The 25,319-nt window shown below is 43.5% G+C and overlaps 1 protein-coding gene across 2 annotated transcripts in view; it reads right to left on the reverse strand.

Annotated features, from left to right (window-relative positions):
- Positions 1-25,319, reverse strand: part of LOC139376889 (proteasome activator complex subunit 4B-like) — a 65,758-nt gene that overhangs the window by 36,772 nt on the left and 3,667 nt on the right. The window contains exons 2-10 of one of the 2 annotated variants that reach the window (XM_071119878.1): positions 19,414-19,554; positions 18,806-18,922; positions 17,620-17,676; positions 15,775-15,819; positions 7,440-7,589; positions 7,002-7,065; positions 6,402-6,476; positions 3,810-3,932; positions 590-682 (exon numbers count right to left, since the gene is read on the reverse strand). In XM_071119878.1, the coding sequence (XP_070975979.1) occupies positions 590-682; positions 3,810-3,932; positions 6,402-6,476; positions 7,002-7,065; positions 7,440-7,589; positions 15,775-15,819; positions 17,620-17,676; positions 18,806-18,922; positions 19,414-19,554 (865 nt within the window). The remainder of the gene's footprint in view (positions 1-589; positions 683-3,809; positions 3,933-6,401; positions 6,477-7,001; positions 7,066-7,439; positions 7,590-15,774; positions 15,820-17,619; positions 17,677-18,805; positions 18,923-19,413; positions 19,555-25,319) is intronic. The other variant, XM_071119879.1, reaches the window with a different exon arrangement.

The raw sequence follows: 25,319 nt of genomic DNA on the forward strand, positions 1-25,319 counted from the left end.
CACATAGTGCCCTCAAATTGGACACAGGTCCCAAGAACGTCAGGTTGTCTGTACACATTCACCTACTTGCAATAAAACTTCAACATCTGAGGGGTCAGGAGAGAATCTCACGAGTTGCTGGGGGTTTCCCAGCAACAAAACGGGGTCACAAACAACTCTCACTCCAGACCTGGGTACAAGAACTAAATCTTTCAAATACTTTTAAAGTTCACTTTAGCTGGAGTGCCAAATGAGCAGGGTGTGCACTTTTATGAGCATTCTATTGCGTCAGAAAGGCTCAATCGAGCCCAGGTTTAGTATTTGTAATGGTATCTGAACCCAGGTCTATGTCCCTGACCCATAAATAAAGATTTGTGTATGACTGAAGACACTGCCTGTAGCCAGAGGCTCTGGTCTGATGACGGAGGGGGGGATGTTCCTAGAACAGAATGGCGTGTGCCCCCGATATCAGGTTAACCTTTAATAGCACGGCTGGTTGCTGCCTCTCTCTCATATGTCATTAGGGTGTTATTTCTGAACTAACAGTACTAGCAGATCCTGTGCCTTCCAAAGAAGGTATCCACAGGAAGTGAGAGTTCCAGTGACTCACCAGCCAGCGTCCATGGTTGGATGGGTGGAAGAAAGATGTGATGCTGTTGAAAAGGCCACTGAGCTGAGCCTGGGCTTGCTTACTGGGGCCTCCCTGCAATCACAGAAACAGATGCTTAATATTAAAATAAATAAATATATATAAACACACACACACACACACACACACACACACACACACACACACACACACATACACATATATATATATAGAACACTCAGCAAAAAAGGACAAGTCCCCTTTTCAAGACCCTGTCTTTAAAAATCTAAATAACTTCACAGATCTTCATTGTAAAGAGTTTAAACACATGTCCGTACTGTGAGACGCCTAAGCCAGCGCTAAAGGGAGACAGGATGGACAGCTGATCGTCCTCGCAGTGGCAGACCACGTGTAACAACACCTGCACAGGATCGGTACATCCAAACATCATACTTGCGGGACAGGTACAGGATGGCAACAACTGCCCGAGTTACACCAGGAACGCACAATCCCTCCATCAGTGCTCAGACTGTCCGCAATAGGCTGAGAGAGGCTGGACTGAGGGCTTGTAGGCCTGTGTAAGGCAGGTCCTCCACAGACATCACCGGCAACAACATCGCCTATGAGCACAAACCCACCGTCGTTGGACCAGACAGGAGTGGCAAAAAGTGTTCTTCACTGACGAGTTGTAGTTTTGTCTCACCAGGGGTGATGGTCGGATTCGCATTTATTGTCGAAGGAATGAGCGTTACACCGAGGCCTGTACTCTGGAGCGGGTTCAATTTGGAGGTGGAGGGTCCGCCATAGTCTAGGGCAGTGTGTCACAGCAACATCGGACTGAGCTTGTTGTCATTGCAGGCAATCTCAACGCTGTGCGTTATGGGGAAGACATCCTCCTCCCTCACGTGGTACCCTTCCTGCAGGCTCATCCTGACATGACCCACCAGCATGACAATGCCACCAGCCATACTGGTCATTCTGTGCATGATTTCCTGCAAGACAGGAATGTCAGTGTTCTGCCATGGCCAGCGAAGAGCTCGGTTCTCAATCCCATTGAGCATGTCTGGAACCTGTTGGATCGGAAGGTGAGGGCTAGGGCCATTCCCCCAGTAATGTCCAGGAACTTGCAGGTGCCTTGGTGGAAGAGTGGGGTAACATCTCACAGGAAGAACGGGCAAATCTGGTGCAGTCCATGAGGAGGAGATGCATTGCAGTACTTAATGCAGCTGGTGGCCACACCAGATACTGACTGTTACTTTTTATGTCAACCCCCCCATTTGTTCGGGGACACATTATACAATTTCTGTTAGTCACATGTCTGTGGAACTTGTTCAGTTTATGTCTCAGTTGTTGAATCTTGTTAAGTTTTCTGAAAATAAACGCAGTTGACAGTGAGAAGACGTTTATTTTTTTGCTGAGTTTAAATATAATTCCATTGTTCTTTTCCTTAACCTTATTTAGGGGTACTATTGCATCTTGTTAAAGTATGTTTATGGCACGTGAACAAGTACAGTGAAATGCCTTTCTTCAAGCTCTAAACCCTATAATGCATGAATCAATAACAATGTAAAACTAAAAATAACTTAAGGTAGAACAAAAACACATGAGGAAGTAAGTAACCATACTACATACAGGGTCAGTTCCAGTACCATATTTGCAGTGTGCAGGGATACTGGAGTGAGAGGGGAAGATATGTACAATATAGGGTTAAGGTGACTAGACATCAGGATATATGATGATTGTATATGAGTGGGTGTGGCTGTGTCCATATAAATGTATGTGCATATTATGTGTGTGTGTGAGCTAATGATGGAGTGTGTGTTTGTGTGTGTGCGCGCGAAGGGCCCTGTGAGTGTGCATAGACTGTGCAAAAATAAAAAGTATACAATGCAAGGGTCAATTCAGATAGTTCATGTAGCCTTTTTGTTAGACATCTTATGGCTTGGGGACAGAAGCTGTTCAGGAGCTTGTTGGTGTCAGAGTTGATGCACCGGTACCGCTTGCTGTGCGGAAGCACAGCCATACCAAGCAGTGATGCAGCCAGTCTATATGCTCTCAACGGTTCAGCTGTAGAACCTTTTGAGGATTTGACGGCCCATGCAAAACCTTTTCAACCTCCTGAGGGGGAATAGGCGCTGACGCCCCATCTTCACGACTGTGTGCGGACCATTTTAAGTGCTCGCCTCTCGTTTCCTGACGTTGAGGGAGAGGTTGTCCAGAATCCAGTTGCAGAGGGAGGTGTTCAGTCCCAGGGTCCTAAGCTTGGTGATGACACTGGAGGGGACAATGGCGTTGAACGCTGAGTTGTAGACAATGAACAGCATTCCCACATAGGTATTTCTCTTATCTAGGTGGATGAGGGCAGCGTGGAGTGCAATTGACATTGTACCGTCTATGGATCTGTTGAGCCGGAGTGGGTCTAGGGTGTCTGGGATGCTGGAGATAATGTGTGCCATAACCAGCCCTTCAAAGCACTTTGTCCATATAAATGTATCCCACAAGTTGCTACAGGCCAATAGTCATTGTGGCATGAAGCCTTAAGAGTTATTGGGATCAGGGATGACGGTGGTCATCTTAAAACATGTGGAGATTACAGACTGGGACACGGAGAGATAAAAAAATGACTGTGAAAATGCATGCCAGCTACTCTGCGCATGCTCGGAGAATGTGTTCTTGAAGACTGTTGGGCCCCACGGCTTTGCAGGTGTTGGCCTGATTAAAAGACCTTACTCACGTCGCTTCAGAGAGCGAGATCACACAGTCCAATGGGTCGGTGGTGGCCCTCACACCCGGCACGATGTTATCATTGTCAAAGTGTGCATAAAAATTAATTGAGTTCATCTGGTAGCGGCATCGTTGGGCAGATCACGGCTGGTTCTTTCTTTGTAATCCGTAATGGACTGTAGCCCCTGCCACATGCGGCAGGTGTGAGAGCCTCTGTAGTATGATTCCACCTTATTCGTAAGGATGACTCTGGAGGTCACAGCGGAACTTCTTGTACTCGTTCCTGTCCTCAGCCGTAGCTTCAGGGTTGTCTACGATATCCCTTTAGTTTAGCACCAACCTCTCTGATAAACTAGGGCTTAATGGTATTGCATTGTATGATTACAGTATTTCACCCCCCCCTCTAAAATACATTTACTTCATTTCTATAAGCCAATTATACATGAAAATAATGTAAATGAACTTGGAGAAATAAAAAGGATTGATTGGGCAACACAGATTGTGTACAGTGACTGACCAGTAAAGCTGAGACCCAGAGGACCACGTGTCCGACGTCGTAGGCGTTTGTCAGGTATCTGGGAACCAGCATCTGACTGGTCCCCACCGGGAGGTTCAGACTACGTAGGATTCTGGTGAAGATCTGGAATCATAAAGGAGCAAAAAGTGTGAAAATGAATACATGATTGTTCTTTCATTGAATGTGTTGTCCAATGCAGTGGTTCCCAACTTCAGTCCTCAAGTACCCCCAAAAGCATATATTTTTGTTGTATCCCCGGACAACAACAAAAAACGGCTGATTCAACTCATTGAGGTCCTGATGATTAGTTGACAAGAATCAGGTGTGCTTGTTTGGGGCTACAATGAAATGTGAACTGATGGTGGTACACAAGGACAGGAATTGGCAACCACTGGCAAATTACATTCTGATCACAGGATACAGTGCATTCGGAAAGTATTCAGACCCCTTGACTTTCCCCACATTTTGTTACGTTACAGCCTTGTTCTAAAAATGATTCAATCATTTTTTTCCCCCACATCAATCTACACAATACCACATAATGACAAAGCAAAATCATGGTCAGATTCTTTAGGTGCCTTTTGGCAAACTCCAAGCGGGCTGTCATGTGCCTTTTACTGAGGAGTGGCTTCTGTCTGGCCACTACCTTTAAGGCCTGATTGGTGGAGTGCTGCAGAGATTGTTGTCATTATGGAAGGTTCTCCCATCTCCACAGAGCTCTATCAGAGTGACCATCAGGTTCTTCGTCACCTCCCTGACCAAGACCCTTCTCCCCGATTGCTCAGTTTGGCCAGGAGGCCAGCTCTAGGAAGAGTCTTGGTGGTTCCAAACTTCTTCCATTTGAGAAATATGTTGGCCACTGTGTTCTTGGGGACCTTCAATGCTGCAGATATTTTTTTGGTAGCCTTCCCCAGATCAGTGCAGAGACACATTCCTGTCTCAGAGCTCTACGGACATTTCCTTCGACCTCATGGCTTGGTTTTTACTCTGACATGTACTGTCAACTGTGGGACCTTATATAGACAGGTGTGTGCCTTTCTAAATCATGTCTAAATCAATTGAATTTACCACAGGTGGACTCCAATTAAGTTGTAGAAACAACTCAGGGATGATTCATGGAAACAGGATGCACCTGAGCTCAATTTTGAGTCTCATAGCAAAGGGTCTGAATACTTATGTAAATAAGGTATTTCAGTTTTTTATTTTTGATAAATTTGCATTTCTAAAAACCTGTTTTCGCTTTGTCATTATGGACTATTGTGTGTAGATTGATGAGGATTTATTTGTTTTTTTAATCCATTTTTGAATACGGCTGTAATGCAACAAAATGTGGAAAAAGTCAAGGGGTCTGAATACGTTCCGAATGCACTGTATATTGTTTTTCATTCATATTTTTTGGGCTACTCAAAATTATAAACAAAAATATATTTTCATTCCATTACATCAGATTTGAGATCAGGGCCTGTTGGCATAATTAAGTCAGATAACTGTGACATATCTGTAACAAAACACACTAAAAGACAAGCCAGGAGGATCAACAGAGAAATGTGATACAGTAGTTAATGCCACTAACAGGTATCACTTTCAATGGCTGTCTGGTCATGTCTAGTCTGCTATAACATGCACACCAACAACCAATGGTCACAGGTCAAATGATCAGGGATAAGATCTTTGCAGCCACTACCCTTTCCCCTTCAATGTTTTGCAGATCTGAAGGGTCTGGAAAGGTTTAAGCAGTACAGCGCTGGAGCTTACACCTTATAGATCTGCAAACATGAGTGTTAAAGAACGACTGCCCCTAAAAACCAACTAAGCCCTTTGAAAACAGCTTATGTGGCATCGATATGAGTCAGAAATATTGATTCTAGTGTCACAATTGACTACAAAGTGTAAATAGGATAGTTTTGGTAATAAAGTCAGTGTTGTCTAAAACAGAGTTTGGAACCCTAGTGCATCACAATAGGGAAATGAAGGTTGGGTTTGGATTACAATTATGTCAATTCATGCCCCCTTTTGCCCATTAACACGTGGAGGCACCGTGTTTTCTGGGAAAAGACTGGGCGAGTTCACTTTGCATGGCCCAGCTGGGCGGTCAACCTGAGACTGGTGTGTTGTTGGTAAGTAGCTATATTTTGTTTAACATGTCATTATTTGATAGGCTATAATAATGTGATGTAACTAGCTATATATATATATATATATATATAGCCTCTCCCTCCCTGCTAGCTAACGTAAGCTAGCTAGCTCATTATCACGCAAACGTGACATGTTTGATGCAGGTTGCCAGCTTTCTTTCAATAACTCAACTGGCTAGCAACTGTCCTTGTTTGTTGTGATTGAAAGGCAAAGACACACCGAAGAAACACCCACAAACCACACCCCCAAGACAACTCATGTTATTATTCTGTCACTGCCAATAGCATTTCTTAATGAGCATTGATGAAAAACGAGGCCAAATCAGGAAGTAAAGTTGACTAAGGCCAAAGGGAAGGGAGTGAATTGGGACCTGCTGGAAGAGACGAATGGTGTGATGGGGTAGGGTGGAATTGATGGGGTAGTGTTATAGGCACAGCTAGACAAATGTGTCCTTACCTTGGGTATATAAGGGTCCCAGTCAATGTAGCCAATGTTGTCGTTGGCCAACCGGGCAAACAGGTTGACAAGATGCTGAGGAAAACATTCATTGAGGAATAAGCTAGCGAATCGCTCAAAGTTTCTGTTTCTATCAAAAGTAATGATGGAAACTGTACTACAATAGCCTGGTGCAAGATCTGTTTGTGCCGTCTTGCCAAGACAGCACAATCAGATCGGGCATCAGGCTAATACTACCATACACACACACACACCAGGCTAATACTACCCCACACACACACACACACACACACACACACACCAGGCTAATACTACCCCACACACACACACCAGGCTAATACTACCACACACACACACCAGGCTAATACTACCACACACACACACCAGGCTAATACTACCACACACACACCAGGCTAATACTACCACACACACACACGCCGGGCATCAGGCTAATACTACCACACACACACACACACCGGGCATCAGGCTAATACTACCACACACACACACACGGCAAATACTATCACACACACACCAGGCTAATACTACCACAGACACACACACACAGTGTGTCAATCAAGTGAGCAATGTCTAACTTACCACCTCCCAACCTGGAAGGTTCTGTACTGCCACCCACAAGCTGAGGAGTTCATCAAACCATAACCTGGTGAACATCAAACAGTCTGTCAAACACCATACTAACGCTTACTGTGCTACACACACACACAACCAATGTTATACGTGTGGCAGTTACAGCATGCTCAAGATATTATCTTGCCTTTCATTAGAGAATAACAATTGTGATCATGTTTTGGGGGCAACATTGAAATGGTATTTAAAAAAATGATCAAGTTTTGGGATGTCGTAGAGATGAACAATTCTGGAAACCTTCCTGTAATCATGATAGAATAAGCAGTAAGGGAATCCACCATATGGGATTTATGAAAAACCTGGGAACTTTTCAAAATGTTCCTTTATCTTTGCGACCCTATGACATGGTGGAGATGTGTGTGTGTGCGTACGTGTGCGTGTTCTCACTTAAAGCCCTTGTGGTGCAGCTCTGGGGGTAGGGTGGTGGGGAGGAAGAGCTCAAAGTATCCTATAGCTCTCTGCATGGTCACATCAAATGGACAGAGCAGTGGACGCCACTCCTCCAACATCTCCTGGGTGGCCGACTCCGGGAAGTACCTGAAGAATAAAACAATTAGATTATATATTGGACTACCGTGTTGGTGTAATGTGTATGAGCCATATGCCTACAACCTAAAGACAATATCTACATACATTCATTTTCACTCGCCAAGGACTAACAATATGTGATAAGCATATGGCAATAGTTATTTTTAAACGCCTGCAGAATAATCACAGCTAATGAATTTATTTCATAACTGACCCCACAGCATAAAGGTTAAATAAATAAAAAAACACACCAAGACATGCAAAGAGCAACGTAGCACGTAGAAAATTGTCAAAAATCAAGGGCTGGTAGACAGAAATATATTCCTTATAATAGAATTTATATTTTCGCTGCTATGGCTTAGCATTCCATTTGTACACGGTATATTAAACAATGGTAGTTAAGCTGGTGTTTAGTTTAGTTAATGGAATCAGATCATGAGAAGACGTGTGAACACAATGTCGACAGCACTTCAACCTCAGAAGAGCTGTTATGCAGCGTTATAGCCCCACACCCCACCTCTATTCAATTCAAAGGGCTTTATTGGCATAGGAAACATATGGGTACATTGCCAAAGCAAGTGAAATGGATAAACAAAAGTGAAAAACAAAAAGTGACCCGTAAATATTACACAAACTACAAAAGAACAAAGACATTTCAAATGTCATGTTTAAATACAGTGATGTAACAATGAGCAAACAGTGAAAAAAAAAAAAAGGGAACATAAATGTGTTGTATTTACAATGGTGTTTGTTCACTGGTTGCCCTTTTCTTGTGGCAACAGGTCACACATCTTGCTGCTGTGATGGCACACTGGTGTTTCACCCAATAGATATGTTTATCAAATTATTTGATTTTTTTATTCTTTGTGGGTATGTGTAATGAGGGAAATGTGTCTCTCTAACATGGTCATACATTTGTCAGGAGGTTAGGAAGTGCAGCTCAGTTTCCACGTCATTTTGTGGCCGGTGTGCACATACCCGGTCTTCTCGAGAGCCATGTCTGCCTACGGTAGCCTTTCTAAATAGCAAGGCTATGCTCACTTGAGTCTGTACATAGTCAAATATTTCCTTAAGTTTGGGTCAGTCACAGTGGTCAGGTATTCTGCCACTGTGTACACTCTGTTAAAGGCCAAATAGCATTCTAGTTTGCTCAGTATTTTTGTTAATTCTTTCCAATGTGTCAAGTAATTATCTTTTTGTTTTCTCATGATGTGGTGGTGTCTAATTGTGTTGCTCTCCTGGGTCTCTGTGGGGTCTACTTGTGTTTGTGAACAGAGCCCCAGGACCCGCTTGCTTAGGGGACTCTTCTCCAGGTGATGGCTTTGTTATGGAATGTTTGGGAATCGCTTCTTTTTAGGTGGTTGTAAAATGCAAGTTATTTTCTGTATTTTGATCATTAGCGGGTAATCGTCCGCATTCTGCTCGGTGTGCATTATTTGGTGTTTTACGTTGTACACAGTCTCAATTTGGTGTTTGTCCAATTTTGTGAATTATTAGTTGGTGAGCAGACCCCAGACCTCACAACCAAAGGGCAATGGGTTCTAAACTCAGCAAAAAAAGAAACGTACTCACTGTCAAATGCGTTTATTTTCAGCAAACTTAACATGTGTAAATATTTGTATGAACATAACAAGAGTCAACAACAGACAAACTGAACAAGTTCTACAGACATGTGACTAACAGAAATGGAATAATGTGTCCCTGAACAAAGGGAGGGTTCAAAATCAAAAGTAACAGTCAGTATCTGGTGTGGCCACCAGCTGCATTAAGTACTGCAGTGCATCTCCTCCTCATGGACTGCACCAAATTTGCCAGTTCTTGCTGTGAGATGTTATCCCACTCTTCCACCAAGGCACCTGCAAGTTCCTGGACATTTCTGGGGGAATGGCCCTAGCCCTCACCCTCCGATCCAACAGGTCCCAGAAGTACTCAATGGGATTGAGATCCGGGCTCTTCGCTGGCCATGGCAGAACACTGACATTCCTGTCTTGCAGGAAACCACGCACAGAACGAGCAGTATGGCTGGTGGCATTGTCATGCTGGAGGGTCATGTCAGGATGAGCCTGCAGGAAGGGTATCAGATGAGGGAGGAGGATGTCTTCCCTGTAATGCACAGCGTTGAGATTGCCTGCAATGACAACAAGCTCAGTCCGATGTTGCTGTGACACACTGCCCTAGACCACCTTCAAATCGATCCCGCTCCAGAGGACAGGCCTCGGTGTAACGCTCATTCCTTCGACAATAAACACGAATCCGACAATCACCCCTGGTGAGACAAAACCGCGACTTGTAAGTGAAGAGCACTTTTTGCCAGTCCTGTCTGGTCCAACGACGGTGGGTTAGTGCCCATAGGCGATGTTGTTGCCGGTGATGTCTGGGGAGGACCTGCCTTACAACAGGCCTACAAGCCCTCAGTCCAGCCTCTCTCAGCCTATTGCGGACAGTCTGAGCACTGATGGTGGCATTGTGCGTTCCTGGTGTAACTCGGGCAGTTGTTGTTGCCATCCTGTACCTGTCCCGCAGGTGTGATGTTTGAATGTACCGATCCTGTGCAGGTGTTGTTACACGTGGTCTGCCACTGCAAGGACGATCAGCTGTCCGTCCTGTAGCGCTGTCTTAGACGTCTCACAGTACAGACATTGCAATTTATTGCCCTGGCCACATCTGCAGTCCTCATGCCTACTTGCAGCATGCCGAATGCACGTTCACGCAGATGAGCAGGGACCCTGTGCTTCTTTCTTTTTATGTTTTTCAGAGTCAGTAGAAAGGCCTCTTTAGTGTACTAAGTTTTCATACCTGTGACCTTAATTGCCTACCGTCTGTAAGCTGTTATTGTCTTAACGACCCTTCCACAGGTGCATGTTCATTAATTGTTTATGGTTCATTGAACAAGCATGGGAAACTGTGTTTAAACCCTTTACAATGAAGATCTGTGAAGTTATTTGGATTTTTACGAATGATCGCTCACAGCTTTGTTGAAATTACCTGTGGCGCTGATGTTTAGGCCGAGGCATGTATAGATATTTGTGTGCTATAGGGCAACAGTGTTTAGATGGAATTTGTATTTGTGGTCCTGACAACTGGACCTTTTTTGGAACACCATTATTTTTGTCTGCTTTAGGCCCTCCATGGTTGGGGACAGAAGTCCAGATCATCAGCAAACAGTATACATTTTACTTCAGAAAAGGTGGGGCTTAAGCTGCCGTCCTGTCTCACCCCACAGCCCTGTGGAAAGAAATGTGTTTTTGCCCATTTTAACCACACACTTGTTTGTGTACATGGATTTTGTATGTTTTCCCCCCAACACCACTTTCCATCAATTTGTATAGCAGACCCTCATGCCAAATTGAGTCAAAGGCTTTTTTTGAACAAAGCACGAGAAGACTGCCTTTGTTATGTTTCTTTGTCAGTTAGGGTGTGCAGGGGAGTATGTGGTCTGTCATATGGTCATTTGGTAAAAAGCCAGTTTGACATTTGCCCAGCAGAAAATGTTTGAGTCTGCTGTTAATGATAATGCAGAGGATTTTCCGAAGGTTGCTGTTGACGCATATCCCACGGTAGTTATTGGGGTCAAATGTGTCTCCACTTTTGTGGATTGGCGTTATCGGTCCTTGGTTCCAAATATCGGGGAAGATGTCAGAGCTAAGGATGATAACGCTTAAGGATTGATTTTTTTTTGCCTGAAATGACATTCCCAAATCTAACTGCCTACCATTTGAAAGGAAACACTTTTGACTTTTGTGGAAATGTGAAATGAAAATAGGAGACTATAACAAAGATCTGGTAAAAGATAATACAAATAAAAAAACATGCGTTATTTTTGTACCATCATCTTTGAAATGTAAGAGAAAGGCCATAATGTATTATTCCAGCCCAAGTCTACCGATCCTGTAGAGGTTAAAGAGTTGAAGTATAGCCAATTGGAATTTGTGGTCTGTAAATGTTATCATTTCTATTAGGATACCATCAACACCACAGGCCTTTTTGGGTTGGAGGGTTTGTATTTTATCCTGTAGTTCATTCAACGTAATTGGAGAATCCAGTGTGTTCTGGTAGTCTTTAATAGTTGATTCTAAGATTAGTATTTTATCATGTATATGTTTTTGCTGTTTGTTCTAAGGCCAAAAATATTGGATCAGTAGTTTATCGGTACATTTCCGTTTTGGATAGATAACTCTTCGTGTTGTTTGTTTAGCGTTTTCCAATTTTCCCAAAAGTGCTTAGATTCTATGGATTCTTCAGTTACATTGAGTTGGTTTCAAATGTGCTGTTCCTCTTTTTCCATAGTGTATTTCTGTATTGTCTAGTGATTCACCGTAGTGAAGGCGTAGACTCAGATTTTCTGGGTCTCTATGTATTTGTTTCAATTTCTTTTAGGTTTTTGCATTCTTCATCAAACCATTTGGGGTTCCCGAGTGGCACAGCGGTCTAAGGCACTACATCTCAGTGCAAGAGGCATCACTGCAGTCCCTGGTTCGAATCCAGGCTGCACCACATCCGGCTGTGATTGGGAGTCCCATAGGACGGTGCACAATTGGCCCAGCGTTTGGCCGGGGTAGGCCGTCATTGTAAATAAGAATTTGTTCTGAATTGCCTAGTTAAATAAATAATAAATTGATAGGGAAGCCGAGAGGTCAAATATACTGTTTAGGCATTCTACTGCCAAGTTCACACCTTCACGATTACAGTGAAATGTTTTGTCGAGGGAAGTTGTCTAAAAGGGATTGACTGTTGTTGCCTAATTGTTCTTTGGTAGGTTTCCACACTACTTTCCTTCCTTGCATTTCTTAATATTATTATTATTATCCTTCGGCTTTGATGTCTCATGATTGAGTATTGCTCTGTTCAGGCTCTGATCTGATAGGGGTGTCAGTGGGCTGACTGAACACAGAGACTCTGGGTTGAGGTCAGTAATAAAGTAGTCTACAGTACTACTACCAAGAGATGAGTTATAGGTTTACCTACCGTAGGAGTCCCCTTGAAGCCTACCACTGACTATGTACATGCCCAGCGTGCAACGGAGTGGCGCAGTGGTCTAAGACACTGCATCTCAATGCAAGAGGAGTACCTGGTTCAAATGCAGTACCTGGTTAAAATCCAGGCTGCATCACATCTGGCCGTGATTGGGAGTTCCATAGGGCGGCGCACAATCGGCCCAGCGTCGTGCGGGTTTGGCCGTCATTGTAAATAAGAATTTGTGCTTAACTGACTTGCCTAGTTAAATACATTTTTAAAAAGATCTGCAGGAGTTGTGACCTATTTTATTTGGTTATGTTGTCCTAGTTGAGCCTAGGGGAGGGAACGCTGTAACCTCCAGGTAGGTGTTTGTCCCAGTCTGTGCTGAGAGTGTCAGGTTCCTGTTCAGTTCTGGTATTTAGGTCACCAAAGACTAGTACATGTCCCTGGGCCTGGAAATGGTTGATCTCCCCTTCTAGGATGAAGAAGCTGTCTTCATTAAAGTATGGGAATTCTAGTGTGGGAGTTATAGGTAGCACACAGGTGGATATGTTGCCCTGTTGAGATCATTTCCTTTAGAATTTCCAGCCAAAATGTAATATGTTCCTGTTTTGATTCATTTAAGAGTGCGAGTAAAGTCTGCTCTATTCCAAAATAGCATACCCCCTGAGCCACTTCCCTATTTCACACCTGGTAGTTTGGTGGATGGGACTATGAGCTATCTGTAACCTAGAGGGCAACCAGTGGGTCCACCTCCTCTATACCATGTTTCTAGTAGGATGACAATGTCTGTATTCCACCTCTCGCTGCCTCTCTTCTCTGCTCACAGTAACAGGAAACTCTCCCCAGGACAGAATTAGATTTAATAGGATTATTAACCAACTAGTAGGTACACTAGCAACTCAGGGACTCAGTGACTAAGCTTCGACACATGCTCACACAAATCTAGTCTTGCTTTGCATCCAGGGATGGAACTAGCCATTATGACATTCGCAAATTGTCAGTCAATATGCCTAAACTAAGTCCCTAAGGGAGAATTGTTCCTGACAGTTCAGTTTCACAGAATGTGTCTTATTTAATCCAAAGTAGACACGTGCCTGTCTGCATCTCTACTCTAGGTCTATCATTCAATTGCAGGAGTGCTGAAGTAAGCACAATAGGTTAACATGCCATGTGAAAGAATCAGGTATTTTGGAACAGAAGAGACTGATTTGTTGCCGTACTTCCGAGAGCACACACTTGTTCTTTTCTAGCGAGGGATGGAAAAGGACGGGAGCGGCACAGTATAGGCAGGTCGGCCACCTGGCAGGCAGACAGAGAGGCCTAGTGCATGGTTCTATCTGCAATCAAAAGCTGTATCTCGCAATTGCACGCTGTATCTCACAATTTCCTGGCTTGCAATGTCTCACAACTTCAGTAAAGCAGGGCCTATCATCAATGAAGGCTAGGATATTCTACACGCAACAGACCGAAGACTGAACACACAAATCGCATCATTAGTGAAGAGAAAGAGCAGGCGAGCCATCGCGAGGCTCTATCACATTGGTGGAAACCAAGATTGTTCTGGGCAGGTCTTCTGGTTTTGACAAGCAGAAGTTACTTTTCGTAGCAAGATTGTAGAATTTATGCAGCAGTTTAGGAGAATTAACACAGCAGGTTAGAAGAATTAGGTTAAGGTTAGGAAAGGGTTAGCAATTGTCCCAGATGACACGACTTGAACATATCTATCTATAACCAGGCCTGCCCTGAAACGGTCTTGATTTCCACTAATGCGAAGCTGCCAGGGCAAGGGAGAATGGGAGGAGGCAGGCAGAATGAACCGTGGTGCGCATATGTCTTGGTAATCTGTGTCTCGCCTTGCAATATGTTTTGTGATAATTGCACAAGTGCTGTCACGTTACCAGAGTTTGGACTTCGACACCAGGTTTAGTATCCCGATACTCTATACCAAAACGATACCACGGCAACAAAACAGAGTGTATTAGCTAAAGTCACAGAATAAACACGGGTCTTTATTTTTTTTCAACATTGAACAATATGTTGATAACTGGTAGAACTAAAATAAATAGAATATCCTCTATTCTACACTGAATAAAAATATAAATGCAACATGTAAAGTCTTGGTCCCAAGTTTCATGAGCTGAAATAAAAGATCCCAGAAATGTTTAAACACACAAAAAGCTTATGCCTCTAAAATGTTGTGCACAAATTTGTTTGCATCCCTGTTAGTGAGCATTTCTATTTTAGATAACCCATCCACCTGACAGCTGTGGCATATCAAGAAGCTAATTAAACAGCATGATCATTTCACAGGTGCACCTTGTGCTGGAGTCAATAAAAGGCCACTAAAATGTGCAGTTGTCACAATGCCACAGATGTCAAGCTTTGAGGGAGAGTAATTGGCATACAGGAATATCCACCAGAGTGGTTGTCAGAGAATTGAATGTTCAATTCTCTACAATAAGCCGCCAACGTCGCTTTAGAGAATTTGGCTGTACGTCCAACTGGCCTCAGTTTGCTGATGTCAACATTGTGAACACAGTGCCCCATGTTGGTGGTGGGGTTATGGTATGGGCAAGCATAAGCAATGAACAACAAACAATTGCAATTTATCGATGGCAATTTGAATGCACAGAGATACTGTGACGAGATCCTAAGGTCCATTGTCATGCCATTCATCTGCTGCCATCACCTCATGTGTCAGCATGATACTGCACAGCCCATGTCACAAGGATCTGTGCACAACTCCTGGAAGCTGAAAATGTCCCAGTTCTTCCATGGCCTGCATACTCACCAGATATGTCACCCATTGATCAAGTTTGGATGCTATGGATCAGCGCATATGACACATGTTCCAGTTACGGCCAATATCCAGCAACTTCGCACAGCCATTAAAGAAGAGTGGGACAACATTCCATAGGCCACAATCAACAGCCTGATCAACTCTGTGCGAAGGAGATGTGTCGTGGCGCATGAGGAAAATGGTGGTCACACTGCACAGTGATTTTATTTAGTGTGGGGGATTGTTTTAGGTTAGGGATCTTTAATGTTAAGATCTCAATTTCATTTAAACATTATAACGTTCACACCCCTAGACAAAATAACTCTTAAGATGGTCCTCCAACTGTGTGAGTGTTGACCACAAGTGTCCCAAGAGTAGGCCTAAATGCAACCATGAGCTCAGCAACTGAATTCATTAACAAATACATAGATCATAGGGGTTTAAAGATATACTTACGGTCTGCAGCTTCTCACAAGTGTTTTCAAAACGTTTTCCACCGAGCTAGAAACAGAGAGGGAGGAGACAGAAGAAAGAAAGGTGAGGCATCAGAACAGAGACAGATGTGTCTAAGGTGACTTAAATCAAACAATGACCACACTGAACACACCAACGCAACTAGGACAAGGATGAGTGACTGACTACAGGTACAGCCAAACCACGCATTTAAAGTGTACTGATCAAGTGTAGTGGGAAAAGTCCTGGCTCGCTACTCCTTTAGGGTGTGGTCACTACCAGTATGGTCATATGTTATGGTGCCTGTAATGAAGCAGTAGAGATTAGTGTATGTACCGGATCAACTCAAACACAGATGAAAAGTAAGGGATGTGTTGGGCAGGTGTGTACATCCACACAGCAAGGGAATCGAGGACACACAAACTGGCATAGCATGACAAAAGGGACTACAGAAACACCCGCCCCCACACAATGTGACTATTCCAGGGCCGTTCAACCTTTGTCCTGGATGGCCATGGGCCAGCAGTGTAACAGCAGCACATGAATGGTACCTAATTAACAGATTTACTCTGTTCATTCACAATCATCAGAATGAAGTCTTTTATCGGGCTTGGGGAAATGTCTTGGAGGGAAAATGACTAGGTCTGAGGCTTTATGTAAACAGTAGGACTAGCCGTTATTACTTGTAATGAATGCTGACCTTGACAGTGGAGATAGTTGCCCAAAAGGCAGATGCCCTCAGCCAGATGCCCTCAGCCAGATGCCCTCAGCCATTGTCTGAGGCTTTTTATCACCTAGCCTGACTAAACAGTAAACATATCTGGGGAATGTAACGGAAAAGGTTTACCAACAGAAAGTGGTTTGGACAAGTTCAAGTAGTCCCTTGAAATGAGCACAACTTACTGCCATTGTCCATTTTCTTCGGTTTGGTGCCTAAATAATAAAACCAATACTAGGCCTCCATTACAGGACTTCTGACTGCTGTGGTTTTGGTTACTTTTATTTTTTTGGCACCGTTACAATAGGGCCTCTGTATATAATGTCTTGTAAAGGTTAGACTCGTGTGACTAAACTCAGTGTCACATAAGTGTCAAAAGATTTAGCTGAGGACCAATATAATCCCAGCCGTTAGGCTCAAACACCCTCAATCCCCTGCCTTGCCCTCCACTCGTACATGCACGCTGAGCTCAAGACATGCGTTCTAAACTGCCCCTCTGTCCCATTCAACAGCCCTCTAAGCTCTGTTTCATTTAAGTATTTTTCAAATCAACCTGATTGCATTGCTTTAATTCAATAGACTAATGGGAACTACAACGAGCGATTTCTACCAAGGGCTCTTGGCTTTGCATCTCCTGAAATGTGCACTTGTTCACTTCCCTTTATGGATTTCAAAGGAAATGATTGCTAGGCCTATATTGAAACTACCTCTAGCCCATTCCAACACAAATATAATTATTTTAAATTTGTGGGAAGTAGTGAAAGAATGCACACTTTAGGAGGAAGGAGAAATTTGTGGGGGGGGGGTGACTTCAGAATGGGCTAGGCTACTCTAGTGGGTCCTGCTGCAAAACCTACGTGGTCAATCCACCAAATCATATGGGACTTGACAAAGGGGGAGGGGGATACATAGTCCAGTTAGATGCAGTGCGACAGTGTCCAATATGAGAGAAATGTTAACATTGCTTTTTGGTTCATTTGTAGTTGATTTTATGTCAAACAAGCTGCGTGGGGGTGTCCAGTGTGCTTTTTGGTTTTCAACATGCAACATAGAAAAATTAAAACCAAAAAGAGTGCCTCAATAAAAGGATGAAAAACAAAAAAAACACAAAAGAGAAGCGTTGTCCTTACCACCTCTGAAACAATTTTATCATTACGTGTTTAGAGGAAGCACGAGGCCGTAGGGAACTGAATGTGAGAGGAGACAAAGGCATAAAAACACATTCAGATTCACACTATGAAAAGCCAATCCATTTCAATTAAATACATCCCAAAAAAATGACACCTTTTTTGTACTGCAGCAGCACAGCGCACATTTGATTTTAGAGCCAAGCATCAGTAAACAAACAGTAGCAGCTTGTTCCCTTGGTGAGAGAGCTGATGACTGTTATGTGCTAGCAAGGCTTTGTAGTGACACACAATGTTCCCATAGACCCATACAAGAGCACCTCGCACTGCTTGCTGGGAGAAAAGGTGGGGGGGGGGGGGGGGGGTTCCACTAGATTCCACAGCCAAAACTTGCTATATCGTAAAAAGCCATTAAAACAAACATTTGCTTTTAAGACTTAATTTAAGGTTAGGGTTAAGCACAAGGTTAGCAGTGTGGTTAAGTTGGGGATATGTTTAAAATAAAAACAAATCTAGAAGATAAAAATTGTAGAAATAGGCGGGGTTTACAACTTTGTGGCTGTGGAAGCTGGTGGAAGGCAAGGGAAGGCAGCTCTAGGGCTATATGCCACCTGGGGGTAGGTACAGATTTTTCCACATTCAGAAATTAGCCCAGGCAACAACTGGGGGCAGGGACAACAGAACATATGTGCATGTAAGAGAGGATGCATCGGGGGGGGGGGGGGGGGGGGGGGGCTGAACTGTATTAGGCAGTACCATAGCAATAGGCAGTACCTATACAGCACCAACAGATACCAACATATTATAGCAATGTTTTTCACAATAAACCCATTTGTAACACCACTAGGGATTGAGGGGTGAGGTCCATTTCAAAATAAAAGGTAATATTGATGAGTCTACATCATCGTGCGAAGCGGGGCACCGCCACCTTCCTGCTTTTAGTATCTTCCAAGCATGCCTCAAGGAAGGGCTCAAAATGGGAAGAACCAATAGTGGCAGTCTTGGATGACTTTTGGATGTCATTGTGTTGACGACTCTAATCGGGAAGTGTATGATGATGTCATAACACAGACTTTACCTTGAAGGTTTTACAGCTAAGTAGGTTGGTTTCAATGTGTCAATATGCAGAGTTATTTTTTATTTTCAAAGACTGTTTTAACCGTGCTGGTAAAAGAGAAGAGGGGCGTACTTGGGGAACCAGTTTAGTCCCAGGTGTTCAGTCTTTGAGTAGAGGATCCTGTCTTGCAGCTCATACAGGGGTCTCCAAGGCAACTCAAGATCCTCCCGCGACAGCAGCTCTCTTTTCCTGTCAGAAATAAGAGTAGGTGGGGTTAAAACATGTAAAAGTACTTCATTTAAACCGCCTCTGTTGCCTCAGAGCTTCACACAATTAGGTGAGGGCAGGCCTCAATTTACAGAGTATTTCAACTCTTAAATGTGAGCGACACTTGAACTTCACACAATTATGAGGAAAACAGTAGACCCGCCAGTCACTGACAAACAAATAAATAAAGTCTGTTTAGAGTCCTATAATGTGACATTGATTGATGAGGATGGCAAAGACCTTGCATCATACTGGTCTCAAGCTTGTTGATGGGGTTTCGTGTGTTGCTTACTTTAGGAGGTTGAGTGTGCGAGGCCGTACATGAGCGAGCGAAGCCCATCACTGTGTGTGTAGCAGTAGCCCATGCTAACGTGAAGTTGATGAGGCGGGCCAGACCTCGCATCATGCCAATCTCCAGCATGTCAATGTGTGTGTTTGCATGCGTGACCGTGTGTTTAGCCCATGGGTCTTACTTAAGGAGGTTGATGAGCAGCCGGGCTAGTCCTTGCATCATACTGATCTCCAGCTTGTCGATGGTGATCAGCTCGTACAGCAGCTGGATAAACAGCACATGGTCCTCCTTGCTGAACTTCCTGCCGTACAGCCGCATGTACCTACAAGAGAAGAAAAGCTTTAGGCTACAGCCACAAAGACGCAAGAACGCGGATTAAATCATATTCATTCAACAACTGTCAGTTTTTAGCAGTCAAAAGTTCAATTCAACTTTTCTCGGACGAATTGAATATCCAAAAAGGACTAAAGCATAGTGTGTTTGACAGACTATCAACTCCGTTTACCAACATCTGTCAAAGGAGGACTCCTACTGGAAAAATAAGGAATTTTCAGACACAAAATGTGTGGCCGCAGCCATGGGGCTAGGCCTATAGCTAGCCTGAAAATCCACGGTTCAAAGTGAGCTGGCCAGGGAATAATAAATGCTTGACTTATTGTATTGCGCAGAATGGACAGAAAGAGCGTTGGGCTATCCCTATGTATAAAGTTAAATATAATATAAAGTTGCTGCTTCACAATAAATATGTGCAAACGCCACAGAGACTCATGCTCCTGAACAACAAAAACAGCTTTATGGGTATAGCCTAGAATAGAGCAGGTGAATAAGAAATGTAGTACGAGGGTTTTTCTTTATTTTTAGTCTTTTCTACATTGTAGAATAATAGTGAATACATCAAAACTATGAAACAACACATATGGAATCAGGTAGTAACCAAAAAAGTATTAACAAATAAAAATATATTTTTGATTCTTCAAAGTAGCCACCCTTTGCATTGATGACACCATTGCACACTCTTGGCACTCTCTCAACCATGTTCATGAGGGATGATTTTCCAACAGACTTGGAGTTCCCAAATATGGGAACTGCTTTTCCTTCACTCTGCGGTCCAACTCATCCTAAACCATCTCAACTGGGTTAAGGTCGGGTGATTGTGGAGGCCAGGTCATCTGATGCAGCACTCCATCACTCGCCCTTACAAAGCCTGGAGGTGTGTATTGGGTCATTGTCCTGTTGAAAAACAAATTATAGTCCCATTAAGCGCAAACCAGATGGGATGGCGTATCGCTGCAGAATGCGGTTGTAGCCATGCTGGTTAAATGTGCCATGAATTCTAAATAAATCACAGACAGCGTCACCAGCAAAGCACCCCCACACCATCTCCTCCATGCTTCACGGTGGGAATCACACATGCAGAGATCATTCGTTCACCTACTCTGTCTCACAAAGAAGATGGCGGTTGGAACCAAAAATCTCAAATTTGGACTCATCAACCCAAAGGACAGATTTCCACAGGTCTAATGTCCATTGCTCGTGTTTCTTAGCCCAAGCAAGTCTTCTTATTGGCGTCCTTTAGTAGTGATTTCTTTGCAGCAATTTGACCACGAAGGCCTGATTCACGCAGTCTCCTCTGAACAGTTGAAGTTGAGATGTGTCTGTTACTTGAGCTCTGTGAAACATATATTTGGGCTGCAATTGAGGCTGGTAACTCTAATTAACTTATCCTCTGTAGCAGAGGTAACTCTGGGGTCTGGCGGTCCTCATGAGAGCCAGTTTCATCATAGCGCTTGATGGGTTTTGCAAAGTTCTTGAAATTTTCCAGATTAAGACATGAATGTCAGTCAAAGTAATGATGTACTGTCGTTTCTCTTTGCTTATTTGAGCTGTTCTTGCCATAATATGGACTTGGTCTTTTACCAAACAGCCCTATCTTCTGTATACCACCCCTACCTTGTCAAAAAAACAACTGATTGGCTCAAACACATTGGGGAAAGAAATACCACAAATTAACTTAAGGCACACCTGTTAATTGAAAAGCATTCCAGGTGACTACCTCCTGAAGCTGGTTGAGAGAATGCCAAGAGTGTGCAAAGTTGTCAAGTCAAAGTGTGGCTACTTTGAAGAAACTCAAATATATTTGGATTTGCTTACCACTTTTTTGGTTACTACATAATTCCATATGGTGTTATTTCATAGTTGTGCATCTTCACTATTATATAGTAAAATAGTAAAAATAAATAACCCTTGAATGAGTAGGTGTCCAAACCTTTGACTGGTACTGTATGAGTAAAACATATCGGGAAGGAGAAGATGCTAGGCCTTTAGCTAGATTCCGTTTCAAGGAAAGCAACTCCCACACACAAAGCTTGCAAAGTAACAATATTGTATTAAACCTAGGCCTAAATTGCCTAGGTCCCAGTGACTCAGTCATAGCCTGGTCGGACATATGCATTGACATGTAGGCTTAGTCCCAAATGGCACCATATTCTCTACACAACACAGACAGAGTAACCTGATGTAAATGCTACAACATTAACAAGGTGTGAAGACACTGTCTAAGTGCAGCTATTTCCATAAACCAGGATGGAGCCTATACATTTGGAACAGGTCTCTTCTGGTTTGGGGAGCTCTGACGAATGCCTTACATTCAGAAGTTCTGAAATGGTTCACACAAAACTGTGCATCGATCTTTGTCAATTGTATAGGCTATTCAATACTGAAGGTATAGGTCTGGGGCACAGGTCTGGGGCACGTTCAGCAATAGGAAAGGGGGATAACTAGTCAGTTGCACAACAATACATTCAACTGAAATGTGTCCTCCGCATTTAACCCAACCCCTCTGAATCAGAGAGGTGCGGAGGGCTTCCTTTATCGACATCCACGTCTTTGGCGTCCAGGGAACAGTGGGTTAACAGCCTTGCTCAGGAGCAGAACGACAGATTTTTACCTGGTCAGCTCTGGGATTTGATCTAGCAACCTTCCGGTGACTGGCCCAACACTAACCACCTAGGCTACCTGCCGCCATACCCAACGTTCATATAGAAATATAGTATGCAGAACAAACATGCATATCTGACATGCAGAATAAGGAATCAAATCAAATGCATTTGTCACATGCACCAAATACACCGTAGACCTGTGAAATGCTTACTTATGAGCCCCTAGCCAACAATGCAGTTCAAGAAATAGAGTTAAGAAAATGTTTACTAGATAATTTAAAAAGTAACAAAGAAAATTACAACAATAATGAGGCTATACACAGAGGGTACCAATACCGAATCAATGTGCAGGGATACAGGTTAGTCGTGGTCATTTGTACATGTACACTACTGTTCAAAAGTTTGGGGTCACTTTGAAATGTCCTTGTTTTTGAAAGGAAAGAAAATAACATCAAATTGATCAGAAACACAGTGTAGACATTGTTAATGTTGTAAATGACTATTGTAGTTGGAAACGGCAGATTTTGAAAGGAATATCTACATAGGCATACAGAGGTCCATTATCAGCAACCATCCCTCCTGTGTTCCAATTAGAAAAGCCTTTTGCAATTATGTTATAACAGCTGAAAACTGGCCCTCTTTAGACTAGTTGAATATATGGAGAATCAGCATTTGTGGGTTAGAGTAGACTCAGAATGGTCAGAAAGTACTTTCTTCTGAAACAGTCTATTCTTGTTCTGAGAAATTAAGGCTATTCCATGCGAGAAATTGCCAAGAAACTTAAGATCTCGTACAATGCTGTGTACTACTCCCTTCACAGAGCAAAATGTTTCTAACTAGAAAAGAAACAGGAGTGGTGCACAACTGAGCAAGACAACAAGTACATTAGAGTATATAGTTTGAGAAAGACGCCTCAAGTCCTTAAAATTTAGCTTCATTAAATAGTACCCGCAACACACCAGTATCAATGTCAACAGTGAAGAGGGGTAAAGTGAATATGCATAGATAATAAACAGTGAATAGCAGCAGTGTAAAAACAAAGGGAGGGGGGCAATGTAAATAGTTAGGGGCACAATTTGATACATATTTTTATGGCTCAAGGGTGTAGAAGCTGTCAAGGAGCCTTCTGGACCTAGACTTGGCGCTCCAGTACAGCTTGCCGTGCGGTAGCAGATAGAAAGGTCTATGACTTGGGTGGCTGGAGGTTGACAATTTGTTGGGCCTTCCTCTGACACCGCCTAGTATAAAGGTCCTGGATGGCAGGAAACTTGGCCCCAGTGATGTACTGGGTCGTACGCACTACCCTCTGTGGACCCATGCCAAATCGTTTCAGTCTCCTGAGGGGGAAAAGGTCTCATCATGCCCTCTTCACAACTGTCTTGTTGTGTTTGGACCATGATAGTTTGTTGGTAATGTGGACACCAAGGAACTTGAAAAACTCTCAACCCGCTCCACTAAAGCCCCGTCGATGTTAATGGGGGCCTGTTCGGCCCTCCTTTTCCTGTAGTCCACGATCAGCTTCTTTGTCTTGCTCACATTGAGGGAGAGGTTGTTGTCTAAGACATCATCCCTATAGGCTGTCTCATCGTTGTCGGTGATCAGGCCTACCACTGTTGTGTCATCAGCGAACTTAATGGTGGTGTTGGAGTTGTGCCTGGCCGTGCAATCATGAGTGAACAGGGAGTACAGGATGGGACTAAGCACACACCTGAGGGGCCCCAGTGTTGAGGATGAGGGGCCCCAGTGTTGAGGATCAGCGTGACAGATGTGGTTGCATACCCTTGCCACCTTATGAACACTATGGTGTTGAACACTGCGCTGTAGTCAATGAACAGCATTCTCACACAGGTGTTCCTTTTGACCAGATGGGAAAAGGCAGTGCGGAGTGCAATTGCGTCATCTGTGGATCTGTTGGGGCGGGGTGGAGTGGGTCTGGGGTGTCCGGGAGGATGCTGTTGATGTGAGCCATGACCAGCCTTTCAAAGCACTTCATGGATACCGACCTGAATGCTACGGGGCGGTAATTATTTAGGCAGGTTACCTCCGCTTTCTTGGACACAGGGACAATGGTGGTCAGCTTGAAACATGTTGGTATTACAGACTCGGTCAGGGAGAAGTTGAAAGTGTCAGTGAAGTCACTTACCAGTTGGTCAGCGCATGTTTTGAGTACACGTCCTGGTAATCCGTCTGGCCCTGTTGCTTTGTGAATGTTGACCTGTTTATAAAGGTCTTGCTTACATCAGCTACGGAGAGCGTGATCACACAGTCATCTGGAACAGCTAGTACTCCCATGCATGCTTCAGTGTTAGAGAGAGTGCATTTCTTGTTTTCCTTTTATATTGACGACGGTATTGTCCGGTTGAAATATTATAGATAATTTAGGCTAAAAACAACCTAAGGATTGAATATGAACATCGTTTGACATGTTTCTACTAACTTTACAGAAACAATTTGGATTTGTCTGCCTGTTTTGACTGCGTTTGAGCCTGTGGATTACTGAAGAAGAACAGTTAGTTAACACACACACGGAAGCAGCGGTCTAAGGCACTGCATCTCAGTGCAAGAGGCGTCACTACAGTCCCTGGTTCGAATCCAGGCTGTATCCCATCCAGCCATAGGGCGGCGCACAATTGGCCCAGCATTGTCCGGGTTTGGCAGTCATTGTAAATAAGAATTTGTTAACTGACTTGCCTAGTTAAAAAAAGGTAAAACGCACACAAAAAAAAGGTTGTTTTGTTGGCATTTACATATGTCCCCATTACCAGTAAAACATAATCAAAACCTATTTCTTTCACTTACTTGCTGTTTCGTTGTTCATTTGTTCAGTCGTTTTATTCTCAACCAGGATTTCTATGGAATGCCGTTTGGATCTTTGCGTGTCAAATAAGAAAACAATGACCAGTTGATAACACTATTTGATGTGTCAAATAAGCTTGTTGACCAATCAGGACCTGAATATGGCTGCACAATTTAACAAGTTCATTCATTTTTTACGTCGTTATTACACATTGATTACACCATCACTTGTATTTGTCACAACGATTAATCGTCCCCCATTGTCTTGGCTGTGTACTTAGGGTCAGTGTCCTGTTGAAAGGTGAACCGTCACCCCAGTCTGAGGTCCTGAGCGCTCTGGAGCAGGTTTTCA

The sequence above is a fragment of the Oncorhynchus clarkii genome, chromosome 20 (assembly GCF_045791955.1).
Source record: "Oncorhynchus clarkii lewisi isolate Uvic-CL-2024 chromosome 20, UVic_Ocla_1.0, whole genome shotgun sequence".
NCBI lineage: Eukaryota > Metazoa > Chordata > Actinopteri > Salmoniformes > Salmonidae > Oncorhynchus > Oncorhynchus clarkii.